This window comes from Elaeis guineensis, chromosome 5 (genome assembly GCF_000442705.2).
Source record: "Elaeis guineensis isolate ETL-2024a chromosome 5, EG11, whole genome shotgun sequence".
Classification (NCBI taxonomy): domain Eukaryota; kingdom Viridiplantae; phylum Streptophyta; class Magnoliopsida; order Arecales; family Arecaceae; genus Elaeis; species Elaeis guineensis.
Genome location: NC_025997.2, coordinates 13,191,501 through 13,219,399, shown reverse-complemented (window position 1 = coordinate 13,219,399; position 27,899 = coordinate 13,191,501). Strand labels below are relative to the sequence as shown.

The following is a 27,899-nucleotide window of genomic DNA, read 5'->3' as shown; positions in this document are numbered from 1 at the left end:
TGGTGTGACAGACTCACACCTAATTAATAACTCGCTCTGCTCGAGAAATGGGCGTAGAGTTGACCAGTGTTGTCCGAAGTTATTTACGTGCGCGAGGCGAGGAATGTAACCGTCCGTGAGGTAAAAAAACAAGGTAAAATAATCGGCCTGTGTGTGAACTGTTCTTACTGATTTTTATATACTTACATTTATTGGATGAAGAGAAAGAGAGTGGGGGGTTGGGTACTTCCAATAAATCTTTGTTGGAGGTCTAAAGAATTAAGGGTGGTTCAGTAAGTTACCTGTGGGACAGTGGGAGGAGCAAAAGTTGGAGGGACCCCATAAGCAATGCTTGTTTGAAGCAACTTAGTAATGTTCTACATGAATTAAATGAGAATAACTAGAAAATGACATGCAACTGCTACAAGTTTACACAGTTTATGGATGAAATAGTACGATAGGGATGGACAGCTAGTCATTTAAGTTACAAGGGCTGGTTGGCAGTCTTGTGGCATTAAGGAACTGAGCTAGTTGCTTCCCTTAGCTGTGTGTGGATTAGGCTTGAAAATAAAGTACAATTAAGCTTGGACATACGGCTGTACTTTTTGCTCTAAATCACTGTCACGTACATTTTCTGGTGATAATGAAAAAATAACTAGTTTTACTCGAAGCAGCAATACATTTTTGATGAAATAGATAAGGTTAAGACAATAGATTGGTGCATGCCAGAAGATTTATGATTCCATACGAAAATGGTGAAGCAAATGGAAGATCACTAGAGCGGTGTTTCTGTAAAATAATTTCGATCGAAATTGATTCTGATAAAGATTCTCCAACATCAAATCAAAATCTGACAAATACATCATGATAAAAAATAGAACAATAAATATCATCTATTTATTGGGCCTTTTATATATGATGCACTTGTATACTCTCGTAGCAAAACTTTTTATTATCTTAAAGGTGAGAAAGAAAAAAAAAAAGAAAACTATATTGGAAATTTTTGTCTTCATGATAGTAGAAACCCTCTCATGTTCATACCTTTTTTAAATTTAAGAAATAAATATATGCATGAGGTGATAAATTTAAAGATTTACTTAGTGGAAAAGAACTTAATATAAAATATTGTAGCATAGAGTCAACAATGTGGACAACCAATGAAAAACTAGAACAAGTTTTTTTTTTTCTTTGGTCAAAGAGAGAGACCACTTGTGCCCTTAGAAATATTGCATTTTTAGCATGCATGAGTTGGCAAGCATCACACTTCAAATTTGACCACTCTTGCACCAATACATAGAACATGGTTGATAATTTAAATTTGAAAATGCATATGGAAAAGATCTTACTCGGTCTTGGGAGTCAAACTCCAAGACTGTTAGACATTCCTACTAGTAGTTAGTAGTGTAACCATTATCTTAGACTACTAAGTATTTTGGAAGTCAATTAAGCAACACAATGTGCCTTTAATGATTGGGCATCAAGTTGACAATATGATCTTATTAATTTAATTGCAAGGTCGAGATAAAAAAAAAGAAGAAAGGACGAGAGAAATATGGACTCCTCGTGAGACCATCAGCATACACAAGTACAATGATCTTCAATGGTCATGTTAAGTCCACCATAAGAGTGACCAGATTCTGACCTTTCTAAGATGACATATTCTATAGAAAAGATGATTATGGTATTAGAAATCTGAATTTGCAAAATAGGGTCTCTCAACCCCTCAAACATCCTATTTGGATTTTTATTTTTTTAGTGCTTTTCTAATTGATGGAAAAATATCATATAGACAAACAGATCTCATACTCAAATAGATCCTAAAGATATTTATCCCTTTCCATTCCAAATTTCTTCTTAACAATAGGACTTCATCACCATCCAATTTACCAGCTAGATTTACTTTGGCGACTTATATTAATTAGCTATCTCCTTATTAGATTAATTATATGTAAAGACTTCTCCTTTACATGTTATAACCTAAAATCTCTTTTATACTCTGATTTTAGTTTTAAGGTCCCTACATATCTTTCTATCAATCATAAAAGAACATTTATGAGCTTTGTTCTTCTATCTTTCTTTACTTTGCTCTTTGAGTTTCTAATTAGTGAGCCATTCATGTATTTTGATGCTATGTTGTTAGATTTGGTATCCTTATCGCTACTATTCTGTATATCTGGAATTTGAGGGCAATGATATCGAGAAGAATGATAGCAAAGTAGTTAGAAGCTTCAAAGGTCAAGTAAAAAGAGGGTTGTTTGCTATGATTGATGAAAAATTTTGTTGGATTCCTATTGAGAATTTCTAGAATAAGAAATGTCTATCTACAAATGCATGTAGAACCGTTTTTGTTTGCAATTAATCTATATATATATATATATATATATATATATATATAATAGATGCAAAACTCCACACAACACAACAACGCCCCCCCTCCTCCCGGCCCCACACCAACCCTAAAAGCAGCTATATCTCTAAATTATAGGATTCCTTCAATATATCACAAGTGAGGTGCTACTCCACTGATGGCTCCATCCAAGATCACAAATTCACAATGTTGGGTGTGATCACTAAGATGCCACATGTTACCCTAGATGCGGTTCATTAAAAAAATATCTTATTCCCTGTATTTTGCCAGTGGAATCGGATACGTGAAGTCAAGGTAATAAAATCGTGGGACAGTATATATATTTTTATTGACCAAAGCGAAGATCATCTGTAGAAAAAGTTTAATAGAAGATGATGAAGAGGACAACTTGATAGAAGTCTATCAGAAAACGTAGGGCCAAAAGGCAAGTTGATGTGAATTTAGCAGTCAATGTTGACTCACAAAAGCATTGCGTGAATTTTGCTATGATTTAACGTGTTGATGCTGTCAAAGCTGAGTTAACAAACAAAGAAATTGGTAGGAATAAGCGTGGAATCCAGAGTAGATATTGATGTGGCATCAAGTATGTATCATAAGATATAGTGGACCAGAACTTTTCCACAAAGATAAGAAAAGATAAATATTGATAAGATTGATCAGCTGTAAATCATAATGTAGATTGGGCAGCTTCCTACTTTACTCTTAACTAATTGGCCGAGAAAAATATAAAATCAAAATATTAAGAAAAAAGAATGGAAAAGATGATGAATCATTTCATGCCAATAGAACATAGGTCGGTTTGTTGCCACTCTTCTCCTTCAAGGGGGAGGTTCCATTACCTAGTTATGATCTAAGCAATCCAGGATCCTAAATAGGATGGACTAGGAATAGAGTTTATCTTCGGTATTTTTTTTAATACAAAATGATTGTCCTTCCTGGAACCTGCGTGGTTGTGCTTGTCTAAATCCAATACAATATATTATAGAGTGCATAATATAAGTTTCTTCTTCTTCTTTTTTTTTTTCATCTTTCCATAACTAGAGTTTCCAAGATTCTCGTCATATAACCCAACCTAAATAATTGTGCTAGTACTATTATGTATCAAAATACTGCATGCGGAAGTCTAAAGGTTGCAAAATAAGATGATGGGAAAAAGAAAACATGTACCTTGACCACCCCCCCCCCCCCCCCCCCCAAAAAAAAAGAGGAAAACATGTACCTCTTTCAGCTAAAATTGCTATATATTTTACAAAAACTACAGGTATGGTGAATCTTTGAGGCTAATAGGATCTTTCATAAAATTCTTGCAAGCAATTTCCATGACATCCATATAACAAACTGTCATTTTCTTGTTGTTTCTGCCCAAGAAAATTTTATAGTGCCCATCGAACTTGCCAGAATGACAATTTCAACCCCATAAAAACCAAAAAGATGAAATAAATAGAAAAAGCTCCCCCGCAAGGTGAGTAGGCTATAATTCCTGGACTCTTGAGACCTTAATGTCAGCTACCAAGTTCACCAAGATACCATTCTTTGAAGCTTAAACACCTAAATGATCTTGTTATGTAAGCTAACCAATAACTAGAATCCCTTCACCTTCTAAACCAGCATTAATAATGCCTCACCTCTTTATAGACTCTTGGCTAAAGTACTTAAATTTCAACAACTCCGTACCAATATAACCTATAAGATCTTAAATAAAGAAACCGGATGGGGAAAAGTTCACTTAAATGGCACAGCAAATGAACACGCTAGCATTCATGAGGCCATTCCATTCATGAGAAATTGAGTTATTGGATACAAAATGGCATCGTACCTCCTTCCAAAATAAAATTTATTCTCCTTAAAATATATATATTTTTTAAAATATATATATATATATAATAATAATAAAAATTATTAGATGGATCAAATTTATCATGAACTTAAGATACCATAATTTTTATTAAAAAATTATGTAAAATAGCAGTATGATCTAGAATGATTTAACTGCGAATCTTATCATATGATAATTTTTTTTTTGTAAACAAAAAATAAAAATAAATAAAGAATTAGGATAAATAGTATATTTGCTGTTCATTTGCCTTTACTTCTTCTATCTTTTCTTAGGGAGGGTCGGGTGCAAAGAGACAAGAGAGTTCTGGTGGTTTTGTCAAGGCGGAGAGGGACAGGGGCAGCTCTGGTATAAGAGTGGGGAGGACTCCCCACCCACACGAGCGGTTCCCTTTTGAACTTGTTCATGCGACCCCCAATGCCCACACCCTCAGAGGTGCAATCAGTCTCAAAGTAAGGGAAACAGAGAGAGAGGTCTGGGTGGAGAGAGAGGGAGAGACAGAGAGAGCCCAGTGGTTTTTCTTCCACCCGAGGCCGTTTCTCTCTCATTTTTCTGGTCTCTCTTTCTTCGTAAACAGTTCCTTCTTTGGGTTCTCCATCATCCTCTTCTTCCTGCTCTGAAAGCTCTGTTTTCCTCGAACTTCCCTTTAAAATAACATCGACCGTATAGAAAAAATCCTTCCTTCCTTCTTTAAATGCTTTCGGATTGAGGATTTACAAGAAACCCGTCAAAAAAAAGGTCCAAAGCTCTTCAATTTGTGACAAAACCTCTTCCTTCTGCCGTTTTAATAGGTCTTTCTTGCTTTTTTTTTTTTTTCTGCGGTTTCCTTGTCTTCTGAGTTTTTTTTTTTCCTGATTTAGTTTAGAAGAAGTTGTTAGTCGTGATTGAATCATTTTGGTATTGAAGAGATATGGCACCCAAGCATCTAAAAACAACAGCTGAGATGGGGTTCTTCCATCCTCCTCCGCCACCACCACCACCACCACCTCCATTTCATGGTGGTTTGGGCTCTTCATCTGGAGGGATGGAATGCAGGAGTGGTGGGATAGGCTTTCCAATGGAGCGGGAGAAGAACAAAGGCTGGGGCTTTCAGGGGTTCAGTGGGGAGAAAGGATATCATGGGGATGAGAAGGAGGACCAGGGTGAGGACGGAGAAGGTGGTAGCCATGAGAATGAACAGCCCAAGCTCTGTGCCAGGGGCCACTGGAGGCCAGCTGAGGATGCCAAGCTCAAGGAGCTTGTCTCCCAATATGGCCCCCAGAACTGGAATCTGATTGCTGAGAAGCTCGAAGGGAGATCAGGTAATCAGCCCACTCCACTACACATGAAAACAGACAGCTCTCTCCTTGACAAAACAATAGTTCTCTCCTTGTAGTTTTTTTTTTCCCCTCTAAATAAAACTAAAATAAAATAAAAAAAGTTTCCTCAATTTTTTTTTTTTTTTTTTGTTGGAGCTCATACAAAGATTTCTATTCAGTAAAAAAGTGAGATGATGTTTTTTGATAGAATTTTTGATGTATTCTAATGATTTTTTTTTTTTCCTTTTAACTTATGCTCTGTGTTTGGGTTTGGGATTTGGTTTTGGACAGGGAAGAGCTGCAGGCTGAGGTGGTTCAACCAGCTGGACCCAAGGATCAACAGGAGGGCCTTTAGTGAGGAGGAAGAGGAGAGGCTTCTGGCCGCCCACAGGCTCTATGGCAACAAATGGGCACTGATTGCGAGGCTTTTCCCTGGCAGGACAGACAATGCAGTGAAGAACCATTGGCATGTGATCATGGCCAGGAAACAGAGGGAACAATCCAGTTCCTACAGGAGGAGGAAGACCTCCCCCTCCTCCCCTAACCCTCCATCCTCTCAGGCCCTCCCCAACAAGATGGAGGTGAACACCAGCAATAATGCATGCAGTGGTGAGTCCACCATCACCTCCACTAGAGATGAGTCTGCCTCCACCTGCACAGATCTCTCCCTCAGTTCCTTCACCAGTGGGATCATTCCTACCTTCTTCACTAGATATAGCCGTTCCCAGCAGCCACAGCCCTATGAGTTCCTCATGGGTATGTTCTGTTCTTTTTTCCTCCCCCCTTCTCCTCGTCATTTTCCTTAATGTTTACTGTGGCTCCTCCTCTCTTATCATGGTGCTTTCTAGCTAATTCCCTTTTTTTTCTTTTCTTTTCTTTTCTTTTCTTTTTTTTCCCCCCTCACTTGTTCTGTCTGGGTGAATGATTGTCTCAATAATATAGCTGAGATGCTAGTTATGTGATGTTTTTTTTCTCATGGGCCCCCCTTGAAAGCTGCCTACTTAACCACTTTTCTTTGTATCATCTAGTTTTGATGAATGAATCTTTCACTCTTTTCTCTTTGCTCTCGGTGGATGTTTCAGTGTTTTGCTCAAGGGCATCTTTTCCTTATTGTTTGCTTTTTGTGCAGGTTCTGATGAAAAGCTGGTGGCTGGGAGGAATGGATGCTATGAGAAATTTGGTGACCATGGGAGTAGCTTCCCACATGGTGCTCCAATGATGCTGGTTCCTTGTTTTGATCATTCTGGTTTATTATCTGATTCAACCACTGAGGCCTCGGCAACTGAATCAGTGGCCAACCACAGGAGCAGTGCTTGGCTGCGTGGTGAAACAGATAATAAGAGGGAGAAGATTAGTCTGCCCTTCTTTGATTTCCTTGGAGTAGGAGCAACATAGAAAGTGAGGTTGCTGTCTAATGTACAGAAAGTCCATAAAGGGGGTGGAAGAAAAAGTGGGGAAAAAAAAAAAAGAGGGCGAGAAAGGTTAAAAAGCAGAAACAAAGGGGGAGGAGTGAGAATGGGAAGTTTTTTTTTTTTTTTTTGGCTCATTAAAAGCAGCATCTTAGTTTTGTTGCAGGAAACCTTAATCCGATGTTGTTAACTCTTCTCAATGAGGTTATTAGTAGTAAACTAATGCCATGACACATCTGTTTCAATTTTCTGAACAAAGGGGATGCTGCAGTAGCCTGTAATCTCTTGCGCTTTTAGTCATGCTTTCTAAGCCTCATATTTGTAAGCTATTGACTTAAGCTAAAGTAGGAAACACTGATATATATTTTTTCAGTCACATAGATGGTGGGATTTGTCAATTAGTACGAAATTTGGAATGCATTTTAGATCATGGACATCTTTGTTCCCTACAAATGAATATTCTTATAATTATTTACTAATTCGATTCCTACTTTCTATGACTTCATGCTAGGATAATCGTATCGTCATGGTTGTATACAACAAAGCGATTGGATGCTTTGTTTATGCATGCTTGTCTTGTCTTCGTATTCATTGTTGGCTGTCTGTTTCCCTGGTAAATTCATTTCATTTCAAATAAGTCTTTTTCGCTAACATAGGACTATTCTATGTAATGCTCACTTCTCATTTAAATTTCAAGGTTCATTGGACGGATGAAATGATATTTCCTATTTCATATTGATAATAGTTGTTTGTAGAAGATTATTTAGGTGGATTAGGCCTATTTGGAAGTTTGTTGGGGTTAAGAAATTCTTTTTTTTTTTTTCTTAAAGAAAAATTCAGCCGCTTGACTTAAAGGAGTCTGGAGGGATCTACCTTTTTTTGGTTTTGTTTCTCCATGCATCTGGAGATTAGTTACATTCACGGAATCAGCATTTTTTGCCAAGTACCAAGTATAGCAAGAATTATCTCCATAATTAATTACTTGGTCCACAAGTTTCAATAGTTTATGATGGTTTCAATTGACTGCAATCTTGATGATTTTTCTATATCTGAGGGTCTGAGCATAGAGATGGTATGACTAATTAATGGAGTTCTCAATTTCTCAATCCTAAAGTTCTGTACATGCGAGAAAGGGGCTGAAAAATCCTAACCTTTAGAAACAAAAAAAATTATATATGTATATATATATAAGAGCAACAGTATTGTCCGGCTACCTGAATGCTTATCCAAAGGACATGGTTATGCTTCTGATAAATAATATGATAGGTATAACTAAAACTTGGTTCAATGTGCACGCTGTTGTAGAGAGAATTTAGGAGGCTCTTTGAGTGTCTTGGCCAATATACGAGGCTCCCAGTCTCGGATATTGTTACTTCTTTTAGAATGGTGCAACAGTTTCTGTTATCTAGCGTGAAAATGGAATCCATTTGGCTAGAACACTGTGAAATGATCTTATCCAATCTCCTGTTAGATGTTGATCTCCATCATCCAATCTCCATTTGGCTACAGTCTGACGAATTGATGCTATTCTGTCTTCATTTATCCAAAATAACTTCTGTTTGGCATAACTACTTAAATGTGATGAAAAAATAAATCAAACAAAACCATGGGCATTAATTCGAATCATCGAATAAATTTTTCAGACTTCATGGTTAAGTATAACTCATGCCTCGGTGTTGTGGCACCCTGTCTAACGGCTAACAATGGCATCATACCCTCTACTAGCTATTATCTCATGCTTCATTAAAATTACAGAGTATACCATCTATGGCATCTATTGTAAAAAGGTTTGAAATGAATTCCCTTGTTTGATGATCTAAACAGGAGTAATCCCAGTTGGGTTGAAGCCAAGGGCAACTTTTCCAAGGCATCAAAACAGATATGTTTTTAAGGCACACCTCCCCAACTACCCCCGAGTGCTGCCGAAATGACAACTCCCCACCCTTCCCTTGGAAGGGAAGCACTAATTTCTGGAGGGTAAAAGGGGAGGCAGAGTATTCCCCCAGAGCCCCAGTGGGAGGTAGTCAACTACAACCAGCCAGCCAACAGTGGATTCCCCATGTAAACAACTCAACATCATGTCACCAGGCCACGGGGCTACCCTTTTGTGGTAACGGACCCCTTCGTAGGGGGTGGGGGGTGGTTTGTAGCTGATCCAGCACAAAATCCTAGGTGGGAGGCATGATTCTCCTGCCCATATTTGGCGAGAGAAAAGGAGGGGTTGGCAAGGAAAGGGCTCCTATTTTGTTTGTTTTCCTGCTCTTAGAGGGCCGGCATTGGTCCCCAGAGGTACTGAAAACTGACTCACCGCACTGCAATCATGTGGTGAACAGTTAACTCTCGATAAGGGTTGAAGACTTGGAAAGCTTTAGGAAGCAGAGAAGCAGTGAAGAGACTTTGACAAGGTGGTGAAAAGATACTTCCTGCCAAAATCTACTCCAAGGACAAAACATTTAAAAAATTATTATTATTTTTTTTTATTTTTAAAAAGTTTATTGCTTTAGTTCTCTGATGCAAGTGTAACTTTTCTTTGCTTTGTATGAATAGCCATGATGGTTACTTGTTTGGCTCCACCTTGAGCCCTTGAACTTGTTACCAAACTAAACACCATTTAAGGGACTTGACAGGGCGACAGAGGAGACAAAGGAAACCAGAGGTCCAGGCCAGAGCCCCGTGGGGTTCATAAATATAGCTATAGAAGGGGCGTAGCTCTCTTTTTCTATCAGAGGATTTGATAGCTTTATGACATTATTATAGACTCAAAGAGATAGAAGCTACTAGTAGTGGTTGGTGGCACGTGTGAGAGGCTGCAAGACGTTGGGAGGGCAGGAGTAACGTTTGTTTTGTGTTTGGTGGTAACTCCTCCCCTTGAGCTCAAAAAAGCTTTCCAAAGAATACTCAGAAACTTGGTAACTTTTTCCCTTGTTTTAGGGGTAGTTGGGGGTACCGTGGAAACGGCTCCTGGGGCTCACGTAGGTGGTGAGCGGCGAGTGTTTGGCGGAGGACAAGGGAGGGAACGGTTTTGAGAAGCAGCTGAGGCTAACGATTTCGTGTTCTTTCTTGTGTGAGAGCCTTGGAGTGGGGGAGGACACGGTCCACTTGGAGCCTTCCATCGGTTACGGCCACCCTTCCCACGCCCCTCTTGAGACAAAGCTATGTACGTAATAACCTTGGCCCGTCAAGAGAGAAGAAAACAAATCCCACAACGGTTTACGTACCCTTTTTTGAGCCTTATGTTGGTGTCATATGAATGAATGGATGAACCACTTGGCCGCAATGTTGAAGAAAACTTATGTTGGTGTCATCGGAATGGATGAACCACTCGGCACCAATTAATGTTGAAAAAATATATTAGTTTATATAGCTGATAAATCCTGATATCAACTTCTATGTTCATTAGAAGATTACAATTTTGATATGGCAAGATATATGAGACCCGGTCATGGGTGATGTATCGTGATATCACCTCCATCAATTCTTGGTATTTCTCATTATTATTACGTTTAACGTGACGAGGGTTGCAGGCCTCTGTGGATCAGTCCAAATTTCGACCTCCAGAGACTTGACTGGGCAAGTAGAAAGACAGCCAATGTTGTTCAGATGAACCCCATAAATGTGTGCGTTAAGTTGATGCATGTAGAAATTTCAAATCTTGGCGTACATCAACCTATCTATCTATCAAAGGTGAAGCCAAATTATTCCTGCTTAAGTTAATACTAAGTTGGTATAAAATGTAGCGTGCCAGATTTTTAATATGTAGTTAGCGTGGCCATTAGGCATTATAGTAGTCCATAATTTAACATGTGCATTCTTTGGCAGCTTATTTTATATGTGGCAGGTGATGGGCCTGATCCACTTGTACTGGTCTCAGTCATGCCTGAGCCACACTCGCCTCCCCAAGGAAAGGAAAGGAAAATTGAATGGGTTGCATGACAGCATAGGACTTTAGATTAAATATAGAGAGGGTGTTATAATTCATAAAGGCTTCCTTTTTTTTGCCCCCCTTTTCTTTTACTGCGTACCTCTGCAGATATTTAAATGTTACCTTTATGTCTGTGGAGAAGAAGTGAAAGAGCACTATTATTTGAAAGGATTCTCATCATGTCAACCAAAATGAATCAATGGGTCCAGCATATTTATGTCTGAGAGGTAAATTGTCATATTTAATTTCAGTTGTATGATCAAAACGACGAAAAAAATAAAGAAAGAATGATGGTTGAGAGCCCACTGCCCACTAGATTGGATACATTGTCTGAAACAAGCTATCTTTTTTTTAGGTAACTACTGAAACAAGCTATTTAAACTTCAAAACTCAGAAAAGCCAGTGCATTGTAGTCGATACAGTACCGGCTGATGTCTCATCCAATAAATCTACCAAGATTTAGATTTCAAATTAAGGATATATATTCACATCTTTCCTTGGCGCACACAAAAAATTGAAAAGGCCAAATCTTTTGAAGACCAATTTTGGGAATGCATTGTGAGCTAGTTATTTTGCATATAACATTAAAAAAAAAAAAAAAGGGATACAACTACCTCTATCAAACAGTACATTACTTAGTTTGTGCTTTGAATTGAGCGTGGCTACTACTTGCAAGGATTATTACCACTACGGCATGATCCGACTTGCAAGCTGTCTTTGGACAGGCTTCTCTCCTGCCAAAGTTGTGCCAAGTAGAATTTTAAAGGCCGTGCCAAGAGATGACTCTAAGAACATTTGCAGGCGTCAATGAATCGTAACTTGATCTATAGCTGAGTCTCCAGTCTATTTTTATTAAAATCAGAGCTTACAAAAGTTCACACCGGTGAACTTGTTTTCACTGTAATTGCTTTTAAAAAAGTGCTGGCCAACCTTTGTTTAATACTTCAAATTCACAATCATCCTTATGAACTCACTAAGCCACTAGTGTCCAAATTTCAAAACTATAAGGCATTTGTCCTTCTTAGCTCAACCATAGCCCATCGAAAGATGAGTAAATTTACCCTAGATCCAAAACTTCATAAGAGTGTTTGGTTGGGAGGAGTTGGGGTCTGAAATCGGAATGAGAATAGATGACTCTCATTTCAATCGTTTAGTTGAGAGGAGTCCCGTTCCAATTTTGATTTCAGAGCAGAATGGGAATAGCCCAATCTACCTAAAACTCAATTCCTATTTATCTCCTAAGGATTCAAATTTCTATTCTAATTCTAGCTCTAGTCACGAACCAAATGCTTTGAAGAATTTGGTCATTCCGATTCTGTTTCGGATTCCAATCCATTCTAATTTTTATTCTAATTCCGATTTTAATTGCAAATTAGAAACCCCCCCACATGTGAATTGCTTTATTTTTGTTTACCTATTATCTTTCCTTTTCAATCAAAAAAAAAAAACTTCCCTCGGATTAATTAGTCTTCCATGCAAAAGCACAAACATCATAGCCGCTCTTTCAAAAGAAGAAGATCTTCTTTCCGGGCAAAAGAAAAAGTTAAAGATCATCACAAGCCATGTGTTCAAATGTCATCAACCACCCTAGGCAGCTATAAGTTAAGCAGGTCAGCATTCCTTTATCATCCATTCGCCACAAGTCACTAATCATGTTACAGGCGCTGCTATTGTTGACTTCAAAAGGCTGCCATGTTTAAATAATACTTTGTTTTGTGCTAAACCCCATATGTATATAAACCTAACCCTACCTAAGGAAGCATTAAAATTGTTAGTTATGTCCTTAGCTAGAACTCTGTCAGTCCAAGTGCCAAAGGAGAGTTTGGCATGTCCCATATTTTAAATCTTGGTCCCCCTTCCAGCACCCACATGAAGCCTAAAAGACATGGATGACTCCACCATGGTTTTTTCTGTTGTGCCATGTTACTAGTATGCTATGTTTAAATAAGCCATCAAAGGATACCGTTGGTTGGAAAGTCCCGTATCATATGAATTTAAATGTGGAATCATGATTAGGCGGCTCCCAACTATCTCTGTATTATTATAAACAAACAGCCTCTGAATTAAATCACACAAGTGGGTCCGTTAGGAAGGAGCCTCGAAATTAAATCAGACAAGTGCGCTTCCTAGGGGCTGTTAAAGCCTTTTCTTTTCTTTTCTTTTTCCCTTTTTTTTTTTTTTAGTTGTTGGATCCTCATCACATCAGTCTAAAATAAAAGGAAAGAATAAAACAGTCACCCCAATCAACGTTGCCCATGCATGACACAAGCTGATAATCTTAGACGATGGTGGTCCTGGGGGCCACTTGCGGTTGTACAGAAGGCCAAATCACAATTGCCATGCAATTTAAAATACAAATGCGGCGCCTACAGGGGTGAAGAGTAATTCAATAGAGGTATCAAGGACATGATGAAGACAGCAATGACGCCATTGTTTAACATGCATCATACAAATGAACTGATAATTGTATTTTATTAGCCATGATATTGGGCATTGTTAAATTTTACTCAGGAATGATTGCATGATAATATATGCATTAGATGTAGACATCAAAGCCAGGATCACCAGCGATCAGCCAAGCGTACCTTTCCTGTTCCTCAGAAACTTGGCAAACTAGAAATAGAAACTCCGATGTAGCATGCCTGAACAACAATGAAGATGTGGCGATGATAACGACCATGATAATGATGGAGAGGATGGTGATGGCATAAGCATTGCTAATACACAAGGATGAAGCCCCCGAAATGAAAAGGATGAGGAGATGCGGAAATTGATGCAGCTAAGCTCGTTCCACGCAATTCTGAAAAGATATTCTGGAGATGCTATTTCTATTACATCGTCATGCATTTTAAGGTTAAGGGAAGTGCTAGGATCCTTGCCCGGTAGGACAGCATTCATGACAACGCCAATTCAACCACAGATATAAACAAGTATTTTGCATAGAATTCTTTTGATGGCGATGACGAAGCATGATGCATATAAACAAAATATGCATGATCCAAAAGAGCATCACTATCAATTGTAAGCCTTTGGATAATGATCTGAAGGAGCATATGTTACAGAACCACATCTTGCAATCACCAAAGACTATCCTTTCATGATCAAAAAGATATATAAACAATAGACTAACCAACCACAGTTTCAAACCATCAAAAATGACTTGTAGTATATCTATAGTCCAACCGTTCCAACTTTATCTACCTTATGTGAGCTTCGACAAGTATCGGAAGTGGCTTCAGATGCACTTTGTTCAAACGTCTAGCATTGAGAAGACACCAAATCTTCGACATAAGAATCTCCAACTATTCTCTCGACAACATCACCTGAACACTGCATATTCTGTCAGAGTTCAATTCAGTATCCTATAAATGAAAAGACTGCTCTTAGGTGAAAAAGAAATTGTGGCTCACCTGATTCCACCTGTTAAGCTATAGGACAAATTCAATTGCAGAGTAGCATAAAATTACTACCTATACCATTAATTTCTAAGATTCTTCAACATGAATTAGTACAGACTTTTCTTGGGTACAAAAATCAGTATAGACTCCTTTTTTCTGGTATAAAACTTAGTCTTGACTCTAAAATGACCATATATTATGAAGGTAGTGAATTCCCAAATTTTGTTTGAATAGGGAAATATGGCTCCACCTCACCAGTGATAACAGACGGCTTTTATTCTCGTAGTCGTGGATATACATTCCTAGGCAGTTGGCTCTAACAACTCTTCGAGCTATCTTGTTCGAAATAAACCAGAAGTTTATAGAGGAGTCAATTACAGAATTATAGCACCGCCAAATCAACTCATCTTTTGCTAAATTTGGAGAATAGGAATTAACTAGGGTTTCCGAACAGAACCCAGCTTTCACTTGAAGGTCAACATAAGTATCCATAAACAAGCATGCCGGTGGGTCTTCCCTATTTCTTATAAATAACCCCATACTCAACATCTAGATAGTCCTTCAGATCTTAGTTATTTTTCATCTAGAAAGTCGCTAGCAAACTAGGCTTGAGCCCGGTGGCTTCACCAGACCTCCAAATGGGAGAGGTTCCATGTTGAAACAAAGGGAGGTGTTTCTGCAAGTGTTTGACATGGACTTGCATCATTTCTTAGAAATGACTGATGATGTTCTAAGCACTGTTGTCCATAAAAGAACTAGAAAGTTGAGAAAGCTGTCATATAAAGTTGGCTAACACATACTACATAAGCTATTGGAGAATGGAATGGAGCAAAGAAAATAATTACACCTCCTAAGATGCGCAGACACCACAGCCACAGTTGAAAAACACTTGAGGTGCCAGAGAACAAATAATAGTGGTATGTCTGTAACTTGATCGTGACCATTACAATGAAAGCCACAAAAATACAATAGACAAAAGTAGGAGACTAATGTTGATTTTCTTGAGCCATCTTCAAAGCGAGAATGGTACTTCAAGAGATATCAAGGCTAACAAATTAAAATGATTCATTGGGATGTATAATATCATGGTTCACCTTTCAACCAAACTTGTAGGATTAAAATGCTTTCCTGTAAATCCAGTTATACATAGCCTATCGTTAAGCCAATGAGGTCAAGCTCGGCTCACTCTCTCTGTGGGCTGATCCAGCAACAAAGCGAGCCAGCTCGGTGAATCACTGGATGCTTTAGCAAGTATATAACACAAATAAAATAAGAGGAAAGTCGAAACAACAATTAAAATTTTAAGCAACGCCCGTCACTTAAACAAAACAAAAGTGCGAGGGGCATACAGATAACATGAACCAGTAGATGAATGAACCCCTTTCTCAGTTATAATATGACAAATTACAATTGTATATAATTACTATTGTACAATTGGAACTCAAGGGGGTGTTAACACACTTGGCCCCCTCTGATGAGGGGCGCAGCACCCATTTGAATCCTCTGTAATTTCTTTTACCCTCAAATCTCCGCCCTCTTTTCCTAAAGAAACGGTCCAACAGACTGCACCCTCCACATTCCCCTTTCACTGCACCCGAAACACGTGCATTGCACTCCTACGACCTCAAAAACCCAGTAATCAATTGTCTCACATGCAAACTCCTGCATCAATGCTAAAGCACTAGAAACTGAGAATAAGGCACCAGAAAAAGTGCTTATAATCACGTTGTAATATCCATGACAACAGCTAGCTTTTTTTTAAAAAAAAAAATTATAGAAGATGTCTGCCTTGATGTTTTTTATTTTTTATTTTTGAATTTATATTAAAATATGCATAAACCAAATTTTTGCATCCCAGATTCACAAAACCTCTTGTCCGTGTAACTTTACATGCAACATCAAGCCATAATGAAGCATGCAGGAAATTTGTGTTTGCTCAAGTATATCAGGCATCTAGCTGTCTTTTCCTACCATTCCATTATGCATACAAAAATCACTGTTCAATGGGTTCCTAAATCCTTTGCATTAAGATGAAGCCTAAGGGGAAAACAATTGTAACCACCAATCATATCCTCATACTAGTGCATAGCTCACCGTTAGCTTCTTCAACCATGAGTCACAAGTCAAAACCACAAGAAAACAACTGCAAGCAAAGTTGGCTGCCAATCCTCTAACTGGATTGGACACGGAAGATTTTTAATATGCTACAAATAGATGATTTTCTATTAGTCTACAAGGACAGCACCATGAAAGTGCTCATTTTTTTTAACACTCATCTGCCCTTACCAGATTTCAGGAAGCATATTATTTCAAGCTGTCATGAACAAAACAAAATAAACTAAATTTGAAGTGACCTAAAACAAAAGCACACATACATGAGCAAATGAATTGTCAAGCGACCAAATTGCAAAGTTATACAACTGATTGAAGAATCAAATAATGGCAGATTATAAGCAGTAACAGCAGGAGAAAAGAGAACTTTGAACCATATTTGATTTATATGAGCTACACAAAAGCTCCAAATGCATTTAATTTGATATTAGAGGTCGTTAAAAGGGTTCTTACCATTTGGTTAGAAAATATACTGCCCTCCGTAACTACAAATGTAGTCCACCATGGAGATGAGATAACAAGTTGAGATAAAGACACAAGCTTCATTAGACTTCATCTGAACACCCAATATGATATGCACTGTTAAGATCTACATTCTGGACCTTAGCTGATGGTGTCAATTGGGATTGGTTAAAGTTGGTTGTGCAAGTTTGCCGGTAGGGACGGCGAACAGGAGGCAAGAGCAATGCTAAAGATTTATCCATCATCAGAAGATGCCCACATTTACTGCATATAAAAACAATGTAGGTTTTAAACTAGATAGCAGCATATACATACATCATGTCCTAAAAAGACAATTTTCTTACCTGCAAACCTTTGTAAATAGTGTTTGATAACTGTAGATCCAATGCTGCAAAAAATGTAAAAGTTCAATAAAACTGATATCAGCATGATCTACATAGAATTAACATGACCAATAGCAACAGGCCTGATGCTAATCATGTCTCAGTTTTATGAATCCTTGTACGCAGAATTAACAATTAGTAACAAAATAAAACTGGTGTCAGTGTGATCTACACAGAATTAACATGACCAATAGCAACAGGCCTGATGCTAATTATATGTCTCAGCTTTACGAATCCTTCTATGCCATTAGTAACAAAGAGTTACATGTCACACACTCTAAATACCCAAAAGGTAATAAGCTAGTGAAAAGGGAAGACATGAATACAATTATTTTCATGACACAAGCATGTCAAAAAACCACAATTTTATTCTGTTAAACTGGACATTGCTTTTATAAAGAGAGAGAGGTGTTTGCATATGATGGTGGAAGTAGAAGTACCAGAAGTAGAGAAAGTGATGTATTAGCATCCACACTAAGAAAATACTGCAATGCCTTGTCAGCATGTTCCTGCAGAATAAAGATGAATAGACTGTAAACAAAGTTCTCAATATACCATGTTCAATATGTTGAGAAAGTTAAAAGAAAGGAAATCAAAATGGGAGTCATGCCCCTATTTTCACTTTACCTCAATTTAACATCAAGCAGAAACAGCCTCATGGAGCAGATGAATAATAAACAGAAATATAGAGGAAGACTAGAAGTTAGAATCATTTACCGTTACACGTCTAAATATGTAATGAACTGATAAACCTCTCGAATGAACATAGTTGCCTCCCTAAAAAAGGCACTGGTCAGCAACTAAATGTTTAGCAAATTAACTTGCTGTGTGAATTTAGGATGCATGAGCTAACAAGCATAGGTTAAGCATAATATCTACTACAGAGATGACTCTCTCTCTCTCTCTCTCATGCACATGAGTGCATATATGCAATGATAATGAATAAACAATAAAAGAAAAGAGCTACCAAATTGAAGCATATACATGCATGTGCATATGGGCTGATAAAATGAACTTTATAAATAATCAAACAATTAAAGTATGCAACTGAAAAGATCAGACTGCAGCATAGCAATGGACACAAGGTTTGAAAGAAAAGGAAAAAAGAAAACAGAAAACTTCACCACATAAGATCATGAACACACCCAAAATATTTGTTGTTCTTAAAATAAAACTATTAATTTTTTGCACAAACATGATATGAAGCCTGTAACCAAAGTTTTAAATCCCATGAGATGAAGATGTCCCAGATTTTGTCTGAAATAGGATGCCCCGTGCCCCGCCCCAGCCCGAAGGCCATCTCGGTCGGATGTCCCAATACGCACTTGGGACACCTATATATATATATATATATATATATATATATATATATATATATATAATTTTTTTTGAATTTATTTTGAAGTTTACTGTTCTATTTATTGTTTAAACATATTTGAACTTCAAAAGTAATATATTTATAATAGATCGGTTCTATTCAATACTAACACTATGATGTATTATGATCTTCCTGGTGATTGAAGATCCTTTCTTGATTACAAAGCAATGATCTCTCATAATTGATGCATGCACGATTACTTGATAAAGTAAAAATATCGAAGTTTGATAAAAAGTTGCAATCCATAGTACTTAAGCTTAGTCATTTCTATATCAAAATATAACTATGCTAATAATTTAAATGTTACACAAAATAGATTTATCAATTTAAGATAAATATATTAAATTTACTACTAATTCCAGATGGAATGTCTATGATGTTCATAAACATCTAAGTCTTCTTCCTTTCCTCCACTTCTAAGGTAAGGCACTGAATATTATTTGCCTGATTTAATGAAATTTATAGAATAACAATCCCAGCCAAAGTAGCTCCTGGCCACGCATGAATGTTGCAAATGATGTCGAGTGTTGGCCATGCGAGAGTCCCATCATTTTTTTTAACTCTTTCACATGACGGTCATGTGAAATTGTCCGACAAGATGATTCCCAATGATCTCTTTTTTAACTCTCTGCTTTGTACATTGATGTACGTTGATGTCCCATTGCAAAAGCAATTTCTTTCTTTTTTTAAATAACGGAGTATTTTACTAGGCACGAAGACCAAAAGTCATTCACGGACACAGGCTTTATGTCACGCTCGCTGTCTGGCTGCAGGAAGGCCGCATGCACCAGGTGCAATCGGACCGCTATCTATCTATGTGTGATGATCGAACGGCCTCAAAATGGCCACGCGCGAGAGACATCACGCTTGAACGGGATGCCTCTTTCCTTCCTCTCCGCTCCAAGCGGCTAAGCCCTCTTTCCTTCCCCTTCGCTCCTCTCTCCTCCCTCCTCCCTCCTCCGTCTTGGTTGGCTTGGCTTCTCCTCGGAAACTCAAAACGGCCTCCCTCCTCTCTACTCTCTCTCCTCCCTTCTCTATCCCGAGTTGTTCTCGCTTCGACGTGCTCTGGCTCTTCTATCAGAAAACCAAAATGAAAGGGAGAAGGCCATTCTCCCTCCAACGACAATGCCAACACTGATGCACCAGAGGAAAAAAGAGAAGCCGAGAAGGTTAGCACAATCTTCTCCTTCATTCTTCTCCCCTTCCTGGCGACAAATGGGCCGTTCTCCCTCATCATCGGCATCCGGCAACGAAAGTCAAAACTAGGGCACGATTGGGACGGCCATACCGACACCTGTTCCGGTTGGGATGAAGACGAGATAGCCGGGATGGGGGCCGGACAAGCATTTCGGGGTCTGTACCCATCCCTAGTGCCGGAAACTCAAAGGAACGGGATGGGATGGCCAGGACAGCCCCCATCCTGCCGGGACTTAAAATCATTGCCTGTAACAATATAAACTACAGATAGTAGCCCAACTTGGTTAAGACCGAAGACAATGCTCTAATAACCAAACAAGATATAAAGGCAAATAATCCTAATGATGATAACCAGAAATTTGATTGCCAAGATAATGAGGAAAGGCCTGTGAAAAACAAGTACCTCATCAGGAGAGAAAAATGCCACTGCATATGCTCTAATAACCAAACAAGATATAAAGGCACATAATCCTAATGATGATAACCAGAAATTGAATTGCAAGATAATGAGCAAAGGCCGGCGGAAAACAAGTACCTCATCAGGAGAAAAAAATGCCACTGCATCAGGGTTTATAGATCCTGCTGAATGCAGTGATACCACAGCTCTGAAAACAGAAGGCACTAACAACTCAATGACAGCAACCTTATCCACAGCAACAGCATTAACCGAACCTGATCTTAGTTTGTTTGGATTATGCATGCTCTGTTCCTTGGATGGATCCACTGGATTTTCGTTTGCAGAAGACGACAACAAGGATGCTCTTTTCAACCAATCTAGGCGCTGATATGTGAAGATTTTCATGTTGGGTACCTTATTTTCCAGATCCGTAAGTATATCAGACAAAGTTTTTACTTCATTAAGCTCTTCTATGTGACTTGTCACCAATCCTTGGGAAGTCCTTTGTTTCTTTGCAACCCCAAACTCTCCATCATGAGAATGGCCAAATGGTTCATCTTCCAGGTGAGGGAAAAACCGCCTCTTCTGGTCAGTAAATGCCTTGAGGGCCAACCTAGAAATCATAAGTATAAAACAAGAATATAAATAAGATCAGTTTCATGAGTTCCAAATTTTACTCTTTCTCTTGCTATTTAATTGTGTGAAGCAATAAAGAAACCAATGCATTGCAATCTCCTGGAGTTCTTTCAGAGGCCTGTACCTTTGCTAAAGGATTATCAAGTCAGTTTTGAATCCTAAGATACTCAGAGTATTGCTCTAAAAGCCATACTGAGTATTCTGCATGAATAATTATGCAGGAGTATTCCCACATTTAAAAATAAATCGAACAACATATATAAGTCCTCTACGTACAAAGTATGAAGTATGCTCAAAATATTAACATTTTTCTTGGCATAACCAATAGTTCAGCTTACAAGTACCTTAGTAACTAGTCCAGATGTAACAATTTAATGCTAAGAAGGCTTTCAACAATCCATTATACAAGTCATCATCTTTCTTTGGAGCAACAATACAGATTTGATCATGGCAATAGTGCACATAAATTGCTCATACTAAGCCTAGATACAAAAATGTGGCCCAGGTTGGCTGTAAGAAGAATGACATGAAAAGGATAAGGCTTCATGGCATTAGTTACTGAAGGACTGACAACCATTTGGGTTGCTTAACCAATCAGAATTATATAGCACAGTAATTTAAGAAGTTTAGAAGAAACTGTTTATCTCAAGATGATAGTCTTTTTGATGTAAAAAACAGTCAATTACCACAAAAGGTCAAGCTATAAAATGATATAATCGTTGAATGATATATAAAAGAAAGAACCAAATATGAAAAAAATATGATCATTTGAATGCTATAGGGCTGGAAGCCACCATCAAGAAATTCAGGTAAAAGTGTTGGAAAAAGAAATGAACTTTGTAATCTATTTGGTCTGTGAAAGAAAGAGACCTGTAAGAATTAAGACAAGCAGTTCAATGAAAGAAATGGTGTACTGGTTCTAGAACACAAATTCAGTTGAGGCTGTGGCAATGAAGCAATTAATATCTCTCATATGTCTACTGTGATAAACAAAAAATGTTTGACAGGATTGCAAGCCATAGTGTGCCAATAAGGCTGAAATGGGCAAATGTTCGTTCCAGAACCCAGATTGCTTATTTTAGCTGAGAAAAGCACCTTAATTTGAAGGTTATACTCCTCTGAAAAGATTACCAACATAAAGATGCATAATGGTTATACCATTAAATGGCATGGTTAGCATTATAACACTAAGCTGACCATTCAATGTCAATGTGTACCTTTTGCACCGTAACCATTTTAAACCTCCATGTTTGAGGCTTAATTTGCTAAAATTAATATATCTGAGTACTTCATAGAGGGTTTAAAACTTTTCCTTTGGAAGTGATAGCCAACTTTTAGGGCTTAATTTGTAAATATTGGTAGTGGTGGGACATTTTTTTTTAGACAATTTTTATCAAGTCAGGAATGCTTGACACCTTTTGACATCAATGTTTTGATAAAAAATCTCAATTTGAAACCAACCATCCGAGGAAGCTTGAATGTTATTGACCATTCAGATCAGGGCTAACTTTTCGGTTAAAGACACATGCATAGAAGGGACAGCAAGAAGCCAAGAACGAGAGGAGCAAGAGACAAAAAGACCTTGTGAACATTAGATATTGGACAATAGAAACAAAATTATCAAACAGGAAATGACTACTGAATGAAGCAAATAAAATCGGTTAGCTACAACTACAGAGAAAATGTCACATTCCCTCTCTTCAAATTTAAGTTCCTAGTCAATTTTTTTAGACAACATAAAATTACATCTGTCAGGCCATTGCCATATGGAATGAAAGTACAGTGATAATCATTGACACAACAGTTTCAGAGTGGAACATTCTCATGCGTAACAGAGAAAAGTACTAGTCTCCTAGAGTTTAAGCAGCTTTCACCAGCAGCTGCTTACAAGATTAACTGAGCCTACCTGGTTCTGTCAACAGCAGATGCACCTGCTTGTCCAGCAAGTTGACGTTTCCAAGCATATGCAACAACAGCGCCATCTGGGCAAACAAGGGGCATGTGCAAACCCCAAGAATTACCTCGTGATTTAAGAGACCCATTTAACACTCCCGAATCTTCCAATTGTTTTCCTAACAAGAAAAAAAAAAAAGAGAGAGAATTTTAAAAGGCTAAATTGCAAATATGTGAAATACTTAAGAATTTTTAGAATCTAATCATGTAAATGGTTTTAACGAGGACCATAAAATGACCATTTCAACAAAACAAGCAATTCAAGAAGAGTTGCTCTGTAATGAGGGCCAAATTTGTTAACTTGCATATTCTTTACAGAAATTCTTCTGGTATGAGTAACCTTAGAGTGCTTTAATATCTTTCCCACCAGTGCTATTCAGAAGGAATTGGAGGAGGTCAAATATTCTGACTTGTTAGTTTCTGCAGGGAAATCATAAATTACGAAGAAGAACACCGTGAGCGGCTTTCTTCCTTCTTTTCTTGGATTCTGCCTTCTAAACTCTTAGCTCCACTATCACTCCCTTCACACCCAGCTCAATCAAGTACAATATTTTCCTTATCAACAGTGAACTTTGTAGCCCAGGTTGAGGGTCATAGGACAATAGCACAATGATTAAGCACAGTTGGATAGGGTTAAAAAGGCTAGTAAACTTCACTGGTCCCTGAAATTCATTTTAGTGGGAAGGAAATTAAGTTTTGGGAATGAATTTTGTGGAAGGATCCTTAGGCCCTTGGTAGTCAAGGACAGTCTCTGCCAACCCAGCCTACCTCTTCAAAAGAGGGATATCCAACTGCCAGGTAAACAAGCTCCTCGACACCCACTGTAAGCTGATTCTGGGACTCAGTAATGGTGAGTAAAGGGATGGGGACTGAAGTCAAGATAGGGAAGAAGAGGTATCAGAAGCTGGGGAAAGCAATGGCGAATATTGCGTGGCTAGTAGGTGCATGGTTAAGGGGAAAAAAGGAAGGAAAGATATGAAGAAAAGGTGAAAAATGTGGGGGAAGAACATTACTCCATATTTCTATGAATATTCACTTTCCTCCACACAGATTTCAAAATGATTTTTAAGAGAACATAGCTACTAAATTGCCATGTCTTATCTGCTCATCTATTGGAGAAGCTCTTCCAATCTGAAACCAGCTCAGATTGCAATCAGACATTCAAGACGTTTTAGTGCCTATAAATTCCAAAGATGCACTGAGATCAAAATATAATCAACTAAAACTATAAATGCATACACAGGTTTGCACAAGCAACACTTGGGATTAAGCAGACGAAAAGGCACATGATGATACCAATAAAGGAAAATCAGAATTTCTCAGTTGCCCCTTTTGCACTTCATTTTTAGTGTTTGCCTCTATGTAGAAGTGTGAATGCTGCATAACTGTATTGGTAAAAGAGTTGGAATATGAACATCTTGAAATTTTATTTTCTATAGATAACAGGTACATCACCACCTGAAAGGCAGTGCGGAACATTGTTCAGGTTTCTAGATACAACCTCCTGCAATTTTATGTCAGCAAGGTTCAATCTTGTGTAAAAGTCACCACAAATTCCGCATTAAATTTAACCAAATACGAGATAACCTATTCCTTTTCAAGGGCTGGTCACGTTTGACCCATTTCAAATATAATAGCAAGATCATGCAAATTGAGATTTTGATTGTCCTTTCATTCACCAACACTATAAGGTCAGCAAGGCTTTCTTTCACTCAAATGTCATATCACAGTGCTTTTTTTTGCTAAAGGATACATACTAAAAGGATTTATTGGATCTTCTTAGCTAAAGGCTAGTATACCTAATATATTATGCAGATACAAGCATACCCTACCGTACAGCACTTAAGAGCTGGAATATTCTGCTCAGGGTAATATATATGCTCAAGATATCTTCCCAAAATCTTCAATCTGCAATCACTTTCTAAGCACTTTATCGCTAAAAGTGTTTCTAAGTTATCTGCTTCTCTGCACCCACATCTGCTCTCAAATTCAGCAACTAAGATAAATGGTACGATTATCCATTTCATCATATGTACGTTTTTAAAAATGTAAACCATGCACTCATTTGGAAAGCCTTGATTCCCAATCATAAAGTAACCAACCAAAACTGGATATTGGAAATTATGCAACATTATCCTGCCAATTCATTACAATATCTGTGCCATAATTTGGATTCCTTGCTCCTTGACAATCTCAATCACTTAAATGCTCCTATTCTAAGGAAATGTCAAATGACAATTTGCCACTCGACATAAATTTCATAAGATTTGTTGAAAGCTATGAAACTCATATCTTTTGACAACACTACATAGTTTGGAACTGACAAAAAACAGTTTAATGGTGCTAAGATAACAGCATCAGGCTGACTGTTATTGAGATGAACTGAGATCTTCGTTTATCTTCATACCTACCATGATGGAATGTGGGGAATTTATGGAAAGCATTGAGATTTCGGATAACATATAAGAACTGACATCTTGATCTTGCAGTAGATATCGTAAAATCAATATTAATAACTATTTCAAGGCATCGATTTTCATATTCATATGTCAAAAGAGCCATTTGTAGTGGTAAAAGAAGAATGGAGAATCTCAGGCTATGTTGCAATATCACAATCGTTGATATCTCAGACACATCAGATTACATTAGCATAGAGATAATAAGATCCAATGATCAAACATATTGACTCAAAGGTTGCCCACTGACAATACCAACCAATACCTCATCTGCGACAAAACCTTGCTGACAGCTATTGGCCACTGACTGAAGCAGGAAAAAAATCAAGGTTTAGCAAAGTGACACTATTTAATTTTCCGAAAAGTAAAGCTTGAGCATCAAGTGACAAAGTGCAACATCAGATCCACAATGCCTTATATTCCTATTCCTATTCCTATCAAAAATATTTATTCTGTTAACAGTTTCTGAAAGTTACCACTCCCAACTGGAATTCATGGATACAAAAGAGCTCGTATTAGATGCAGAAACACAAGAAATAACAATGCTTGTCCTACGAAGACTCTGAGGGTAACAGCTCCACTACCTCCAAAATGAAATGAACCTCGCTGCTTATATTCAAGAAAGAGGTCAAGTTTCAAAGTTGTAGCAGTGCCACTATCAACCCCTGAACTCAATTCTACATCTATTTCTCGCTCCATCTCAAAGAATCAGTTGAAAAGCCACAAAAGATTTGAAAAACCCGAACCCTAGAAATAGAAGGATTGGAGGAAATCGACGAGATAAGTGAGAAAGGAGATTACCGAGTGCTCGGAGATCTTGGAAGTGCTGGCGCATGGAGGCCTCTTCTTTGCGAATGAGCTCAATGGTCTTGTTGGAGTGGTGGGGGGTGTTTGTGGCCAAGAAGAGTGCCTCCAGGAGGTGATCTGCCCCTAGCCGGATGTCTGCGATGAGGCGGGCGGCGCGAGCCAGTCGGTCCATGGCTAGAGCCACCTGCTTTGGAGGAGCTTCCGTGGTGGCACCACTAGAGTCCGGTGGATCCTGGGGCGGAGTGGCACCGGATACCGCCACGTGGGGTTGCTGCATCCCCTCTCTCCCCTCCGCGTCGAGGCTAGCAAAAGCAACTAGCGCATTTCCTATATTAGAAAGAGGGCGCATATGTATATAAAACTAGTGAAGTCGGCAATTCTTCTGTCGAGATTATATCTAGATTTATTTAAAATGCTTTCGTCGCTTTAAAGGAGAAAGCATTTTTCAGAAAAACCTTCAATTGGTGATATTATACGAAAGAACATTTACAAAAAAATAAAATAGAAAATATTTTTAGAAGAAACTAAAAAAAATTTAACTTTTGGCGCCTCCTCTTTTTATAAAACGGAAGCAACATCAAATACACCCAATATAATTAGTCAATTCTGATCAAATTTGCATAAAACTTGTATTTTGTATAAGTATTGCAAACCATTTTTGGGATATAGTATCTAAATTTCATACACCTAAATGGCTGGTGTAGGACTCCAAGTTAATTTTCTCTACAATTTTTTATGTAGCGATCATAGAATTATTCTATGGTCCTTTGACATAAATCTGGTATGGAAATAACTAAATAATTTAAAATTATTTTAATTTTTTATTTTACATATTCTACACATTAACTATATAATTATTCTATTGTCACTAATATAAGAGCTAGAACTCTGAGTAAGGATCTGTCTAATTTTTTCAAATGTTCTTCATGGCCACCAAGTTTCTATTGAAGCATTACATCCTATTTATGATAATTTAATGTAACAATATTTATATATACAATTATAATTATAATGATTATATAGCAAACAAAGAGATTGCTAATAAAAAATTTGCTGATTTAAACTATAAATTTTTACATATAAATTTTTTCAATTTTTTTCAATATCTCACCGCCATGTATCTTTGTCCTTAGATTCATAGTTTTTGCTTTTCTAGAAAATAAAAAATTGACTATGTTTAAAGAATTATGTAAGTTATACTTCATACAAAGTGTGTATGCGTGAGTAAATGAAAGCTTTAATTAATCACAACTTAAATTCTTATCCAGACAATGTAACATTTCTACCCCGTCTACTCTTGTCTAATTGGACAAATTCTTCGAAAAGGAAGAACCAGAGCCATTGTCTAAACTTCCCTATTCCGCCAGAACGGATCTAAACTTCCCTATTCGGCCGCTCCGATCCTCCCACCCAATTAAGACTCCTGAGAATGGAAAAAGCAGAGGAAAAACCAGGAAACATAGGAAAAACCAATGAAAACAAAGGAAAGTGGAAAAATTAAAAGACAAGACCTTCTCCCCTATAGATTGATCAATTTTTTCCTTTTCCCTTCTTTTTCTTTTCATTTCTCTCTTTTTCGGAGATCTGTGGAAAGCAAAGTACCTGAGGGAGATCGACAGGGAAGGCCGACGCCGGTGACGATGGAGAGGAAGGCGACGGCGGAGACCGGAGGGAGATGGTGGCGAGGAAAGCAGGGAGGAGGTCGGCGTCCTCTCTTTTTCGGAGATCTGTGGGAAGGAAAGCACCTGAGGGAGATTGGAGGGGGAAGAACGACGCCGGTGATGATGGAGAGGAAGGAGACGGCGGAGACCGGCGAGAGGTGACGGCGAGGAGAGCGAAGGAGGTGGGCGTCCGCGAGGGTTCGGGAAGGGTTAAGAGGAAAAATAAAAACGAGCTGCCGCTGTTGGAAA

At 38.0% G+C, this 27,899-nt stretch overlaps 2 protein-coding genes across 13 annotated transcripts; one reads left to right on the top strand and one right to left on the bottom strand.

Moving 5' to 3' along the window:
* Window positions 1–4,545: 4,545 nt before the first annotated feature.
* On the top strand, window positions 4,546–7,286 carry LOC105044915 (transcription factor MYB105). 5 transcript variants are annotated; one of them, XM_010923012.3, is made up of 4 exons: window positions 4,546–4,919; window positions 5,088–5,482; window positions 5,771–6,235; window positions 6,609–7,286. In XM_010923012.3, the coding sequence occupies exons 2-4, from the start codon at window positions 5,092–5,094 to the stop codon at window positions 6,872–6,874; spliced, it is 1,122 nt and encodes a 373-aa protein (XP_010921314.1). In that variant the 5' UTR covers window positions 4,546–4,919; window positions 5,088–5,091; the 3' UTR covers window positions 6,875–7,286. The 5 variants fall into 5 exon arrangements, with proteins under 5 accessions (XP_010921314.1, XP_073113675.1, XP_010921312.1 ...); XM_073257574.1 differs by having other exon boundaries at window positions 4,547–4,919; window positions 5,047–5,482; XM_010923010.3 differs by having other exon boundaries at window positions 4,547–4,919; window positions 5,042–5,482.
* A 6,489-nt stretch (window positions 7,287–13,775) lies between these two features.
* On the bottom strand, window positions 13,776–27,899 carry LOC105044914 (mediator of RNA polymerase II transcription subunit 27). 8 transcript variants are annotated; one of them, XM_010923007.4, is made up of 9 exons: window positions 27,592–27,898; window positions 25,984–26,316; window positions 22,680–22,845; window positions 20,276–20,750; window positions 17,883–17,942; window positions 17,606–17,674; window positions 17,127–17,170; window positions 16,774–17,046; window positions 13,776–14,149 (listed from the first exon to the last, which is right to left on the bottom strand). In XM_010923007.4, exons 2-8 carry the CDS (start codon window positions 26,264–26,266, stop codon window positions 16,866–16,868), a joined length of 1,278 nt encoding a protein of 425 aa, XP_010921309.1. In that variant the 5' UTR covers window positions 26,267–26,316; window positions 27,592–27,898; the 3' UTR covers window positions 13,776–14,149; window positions 16,774–16,865. The 8 variants fall into 8 exon arrangements, with proteins under 8 accessions (XP_010921309.1, XP_010921306.1, XP_019706431.1 ...); XM_010923004.4 differs by having other exon boundaries at window positions 13,776–14,140; XM_019850872.3 differs by having other exon boundaries at window positions 13,776–14,133.

Bases quoted from the DNA above. Each gene is read 5' to 3' on its own strand.
- LOC105044914 (XM_010923006.4), bottom strand. From the start codon at position 26,266: ATGCAGCAACCCCACGTGGCGGTATCCGGTGCCACTCCGCCCCAGGAT. The intron at 22,846-25,983 runs GTAATCTCCTTT...TTTTCTTGTTAG, and splicing joins CCAAGATCTCCGAGCACTCG to GAAAACAATTGGAAGATTCG. The intron at 17,943-20,275 runs GTACTTGTTTTC...TGCCTTTTTTAG, and splicing joins CATTTTTTTCTCCTGATGAG to GGAGGCAACTATGTTCATTC.
- LOC105044915 (XM_010923012.3), top strand. From the start codon at position 5,092: ATGGCACCCAAGCATCTAAAAACAACAGCTGAGATGGGGTTCTTCCAT. The intron at 5,483-5,770 runs GTAATCAGCCCA...GGTTTTGGACAG, and splicing joins GAAGCTCGAAGGGAGATCAG to GGAAGAGCTGCAGGCTGAGG. The intron at 6,236-6,608 runs GTATGTTCTGTT...CTTTTTGTGCAG, and splicing joins GCCCTATGAGTTCCTCATGG to GTTCTGATGAAAAGCTGGTG.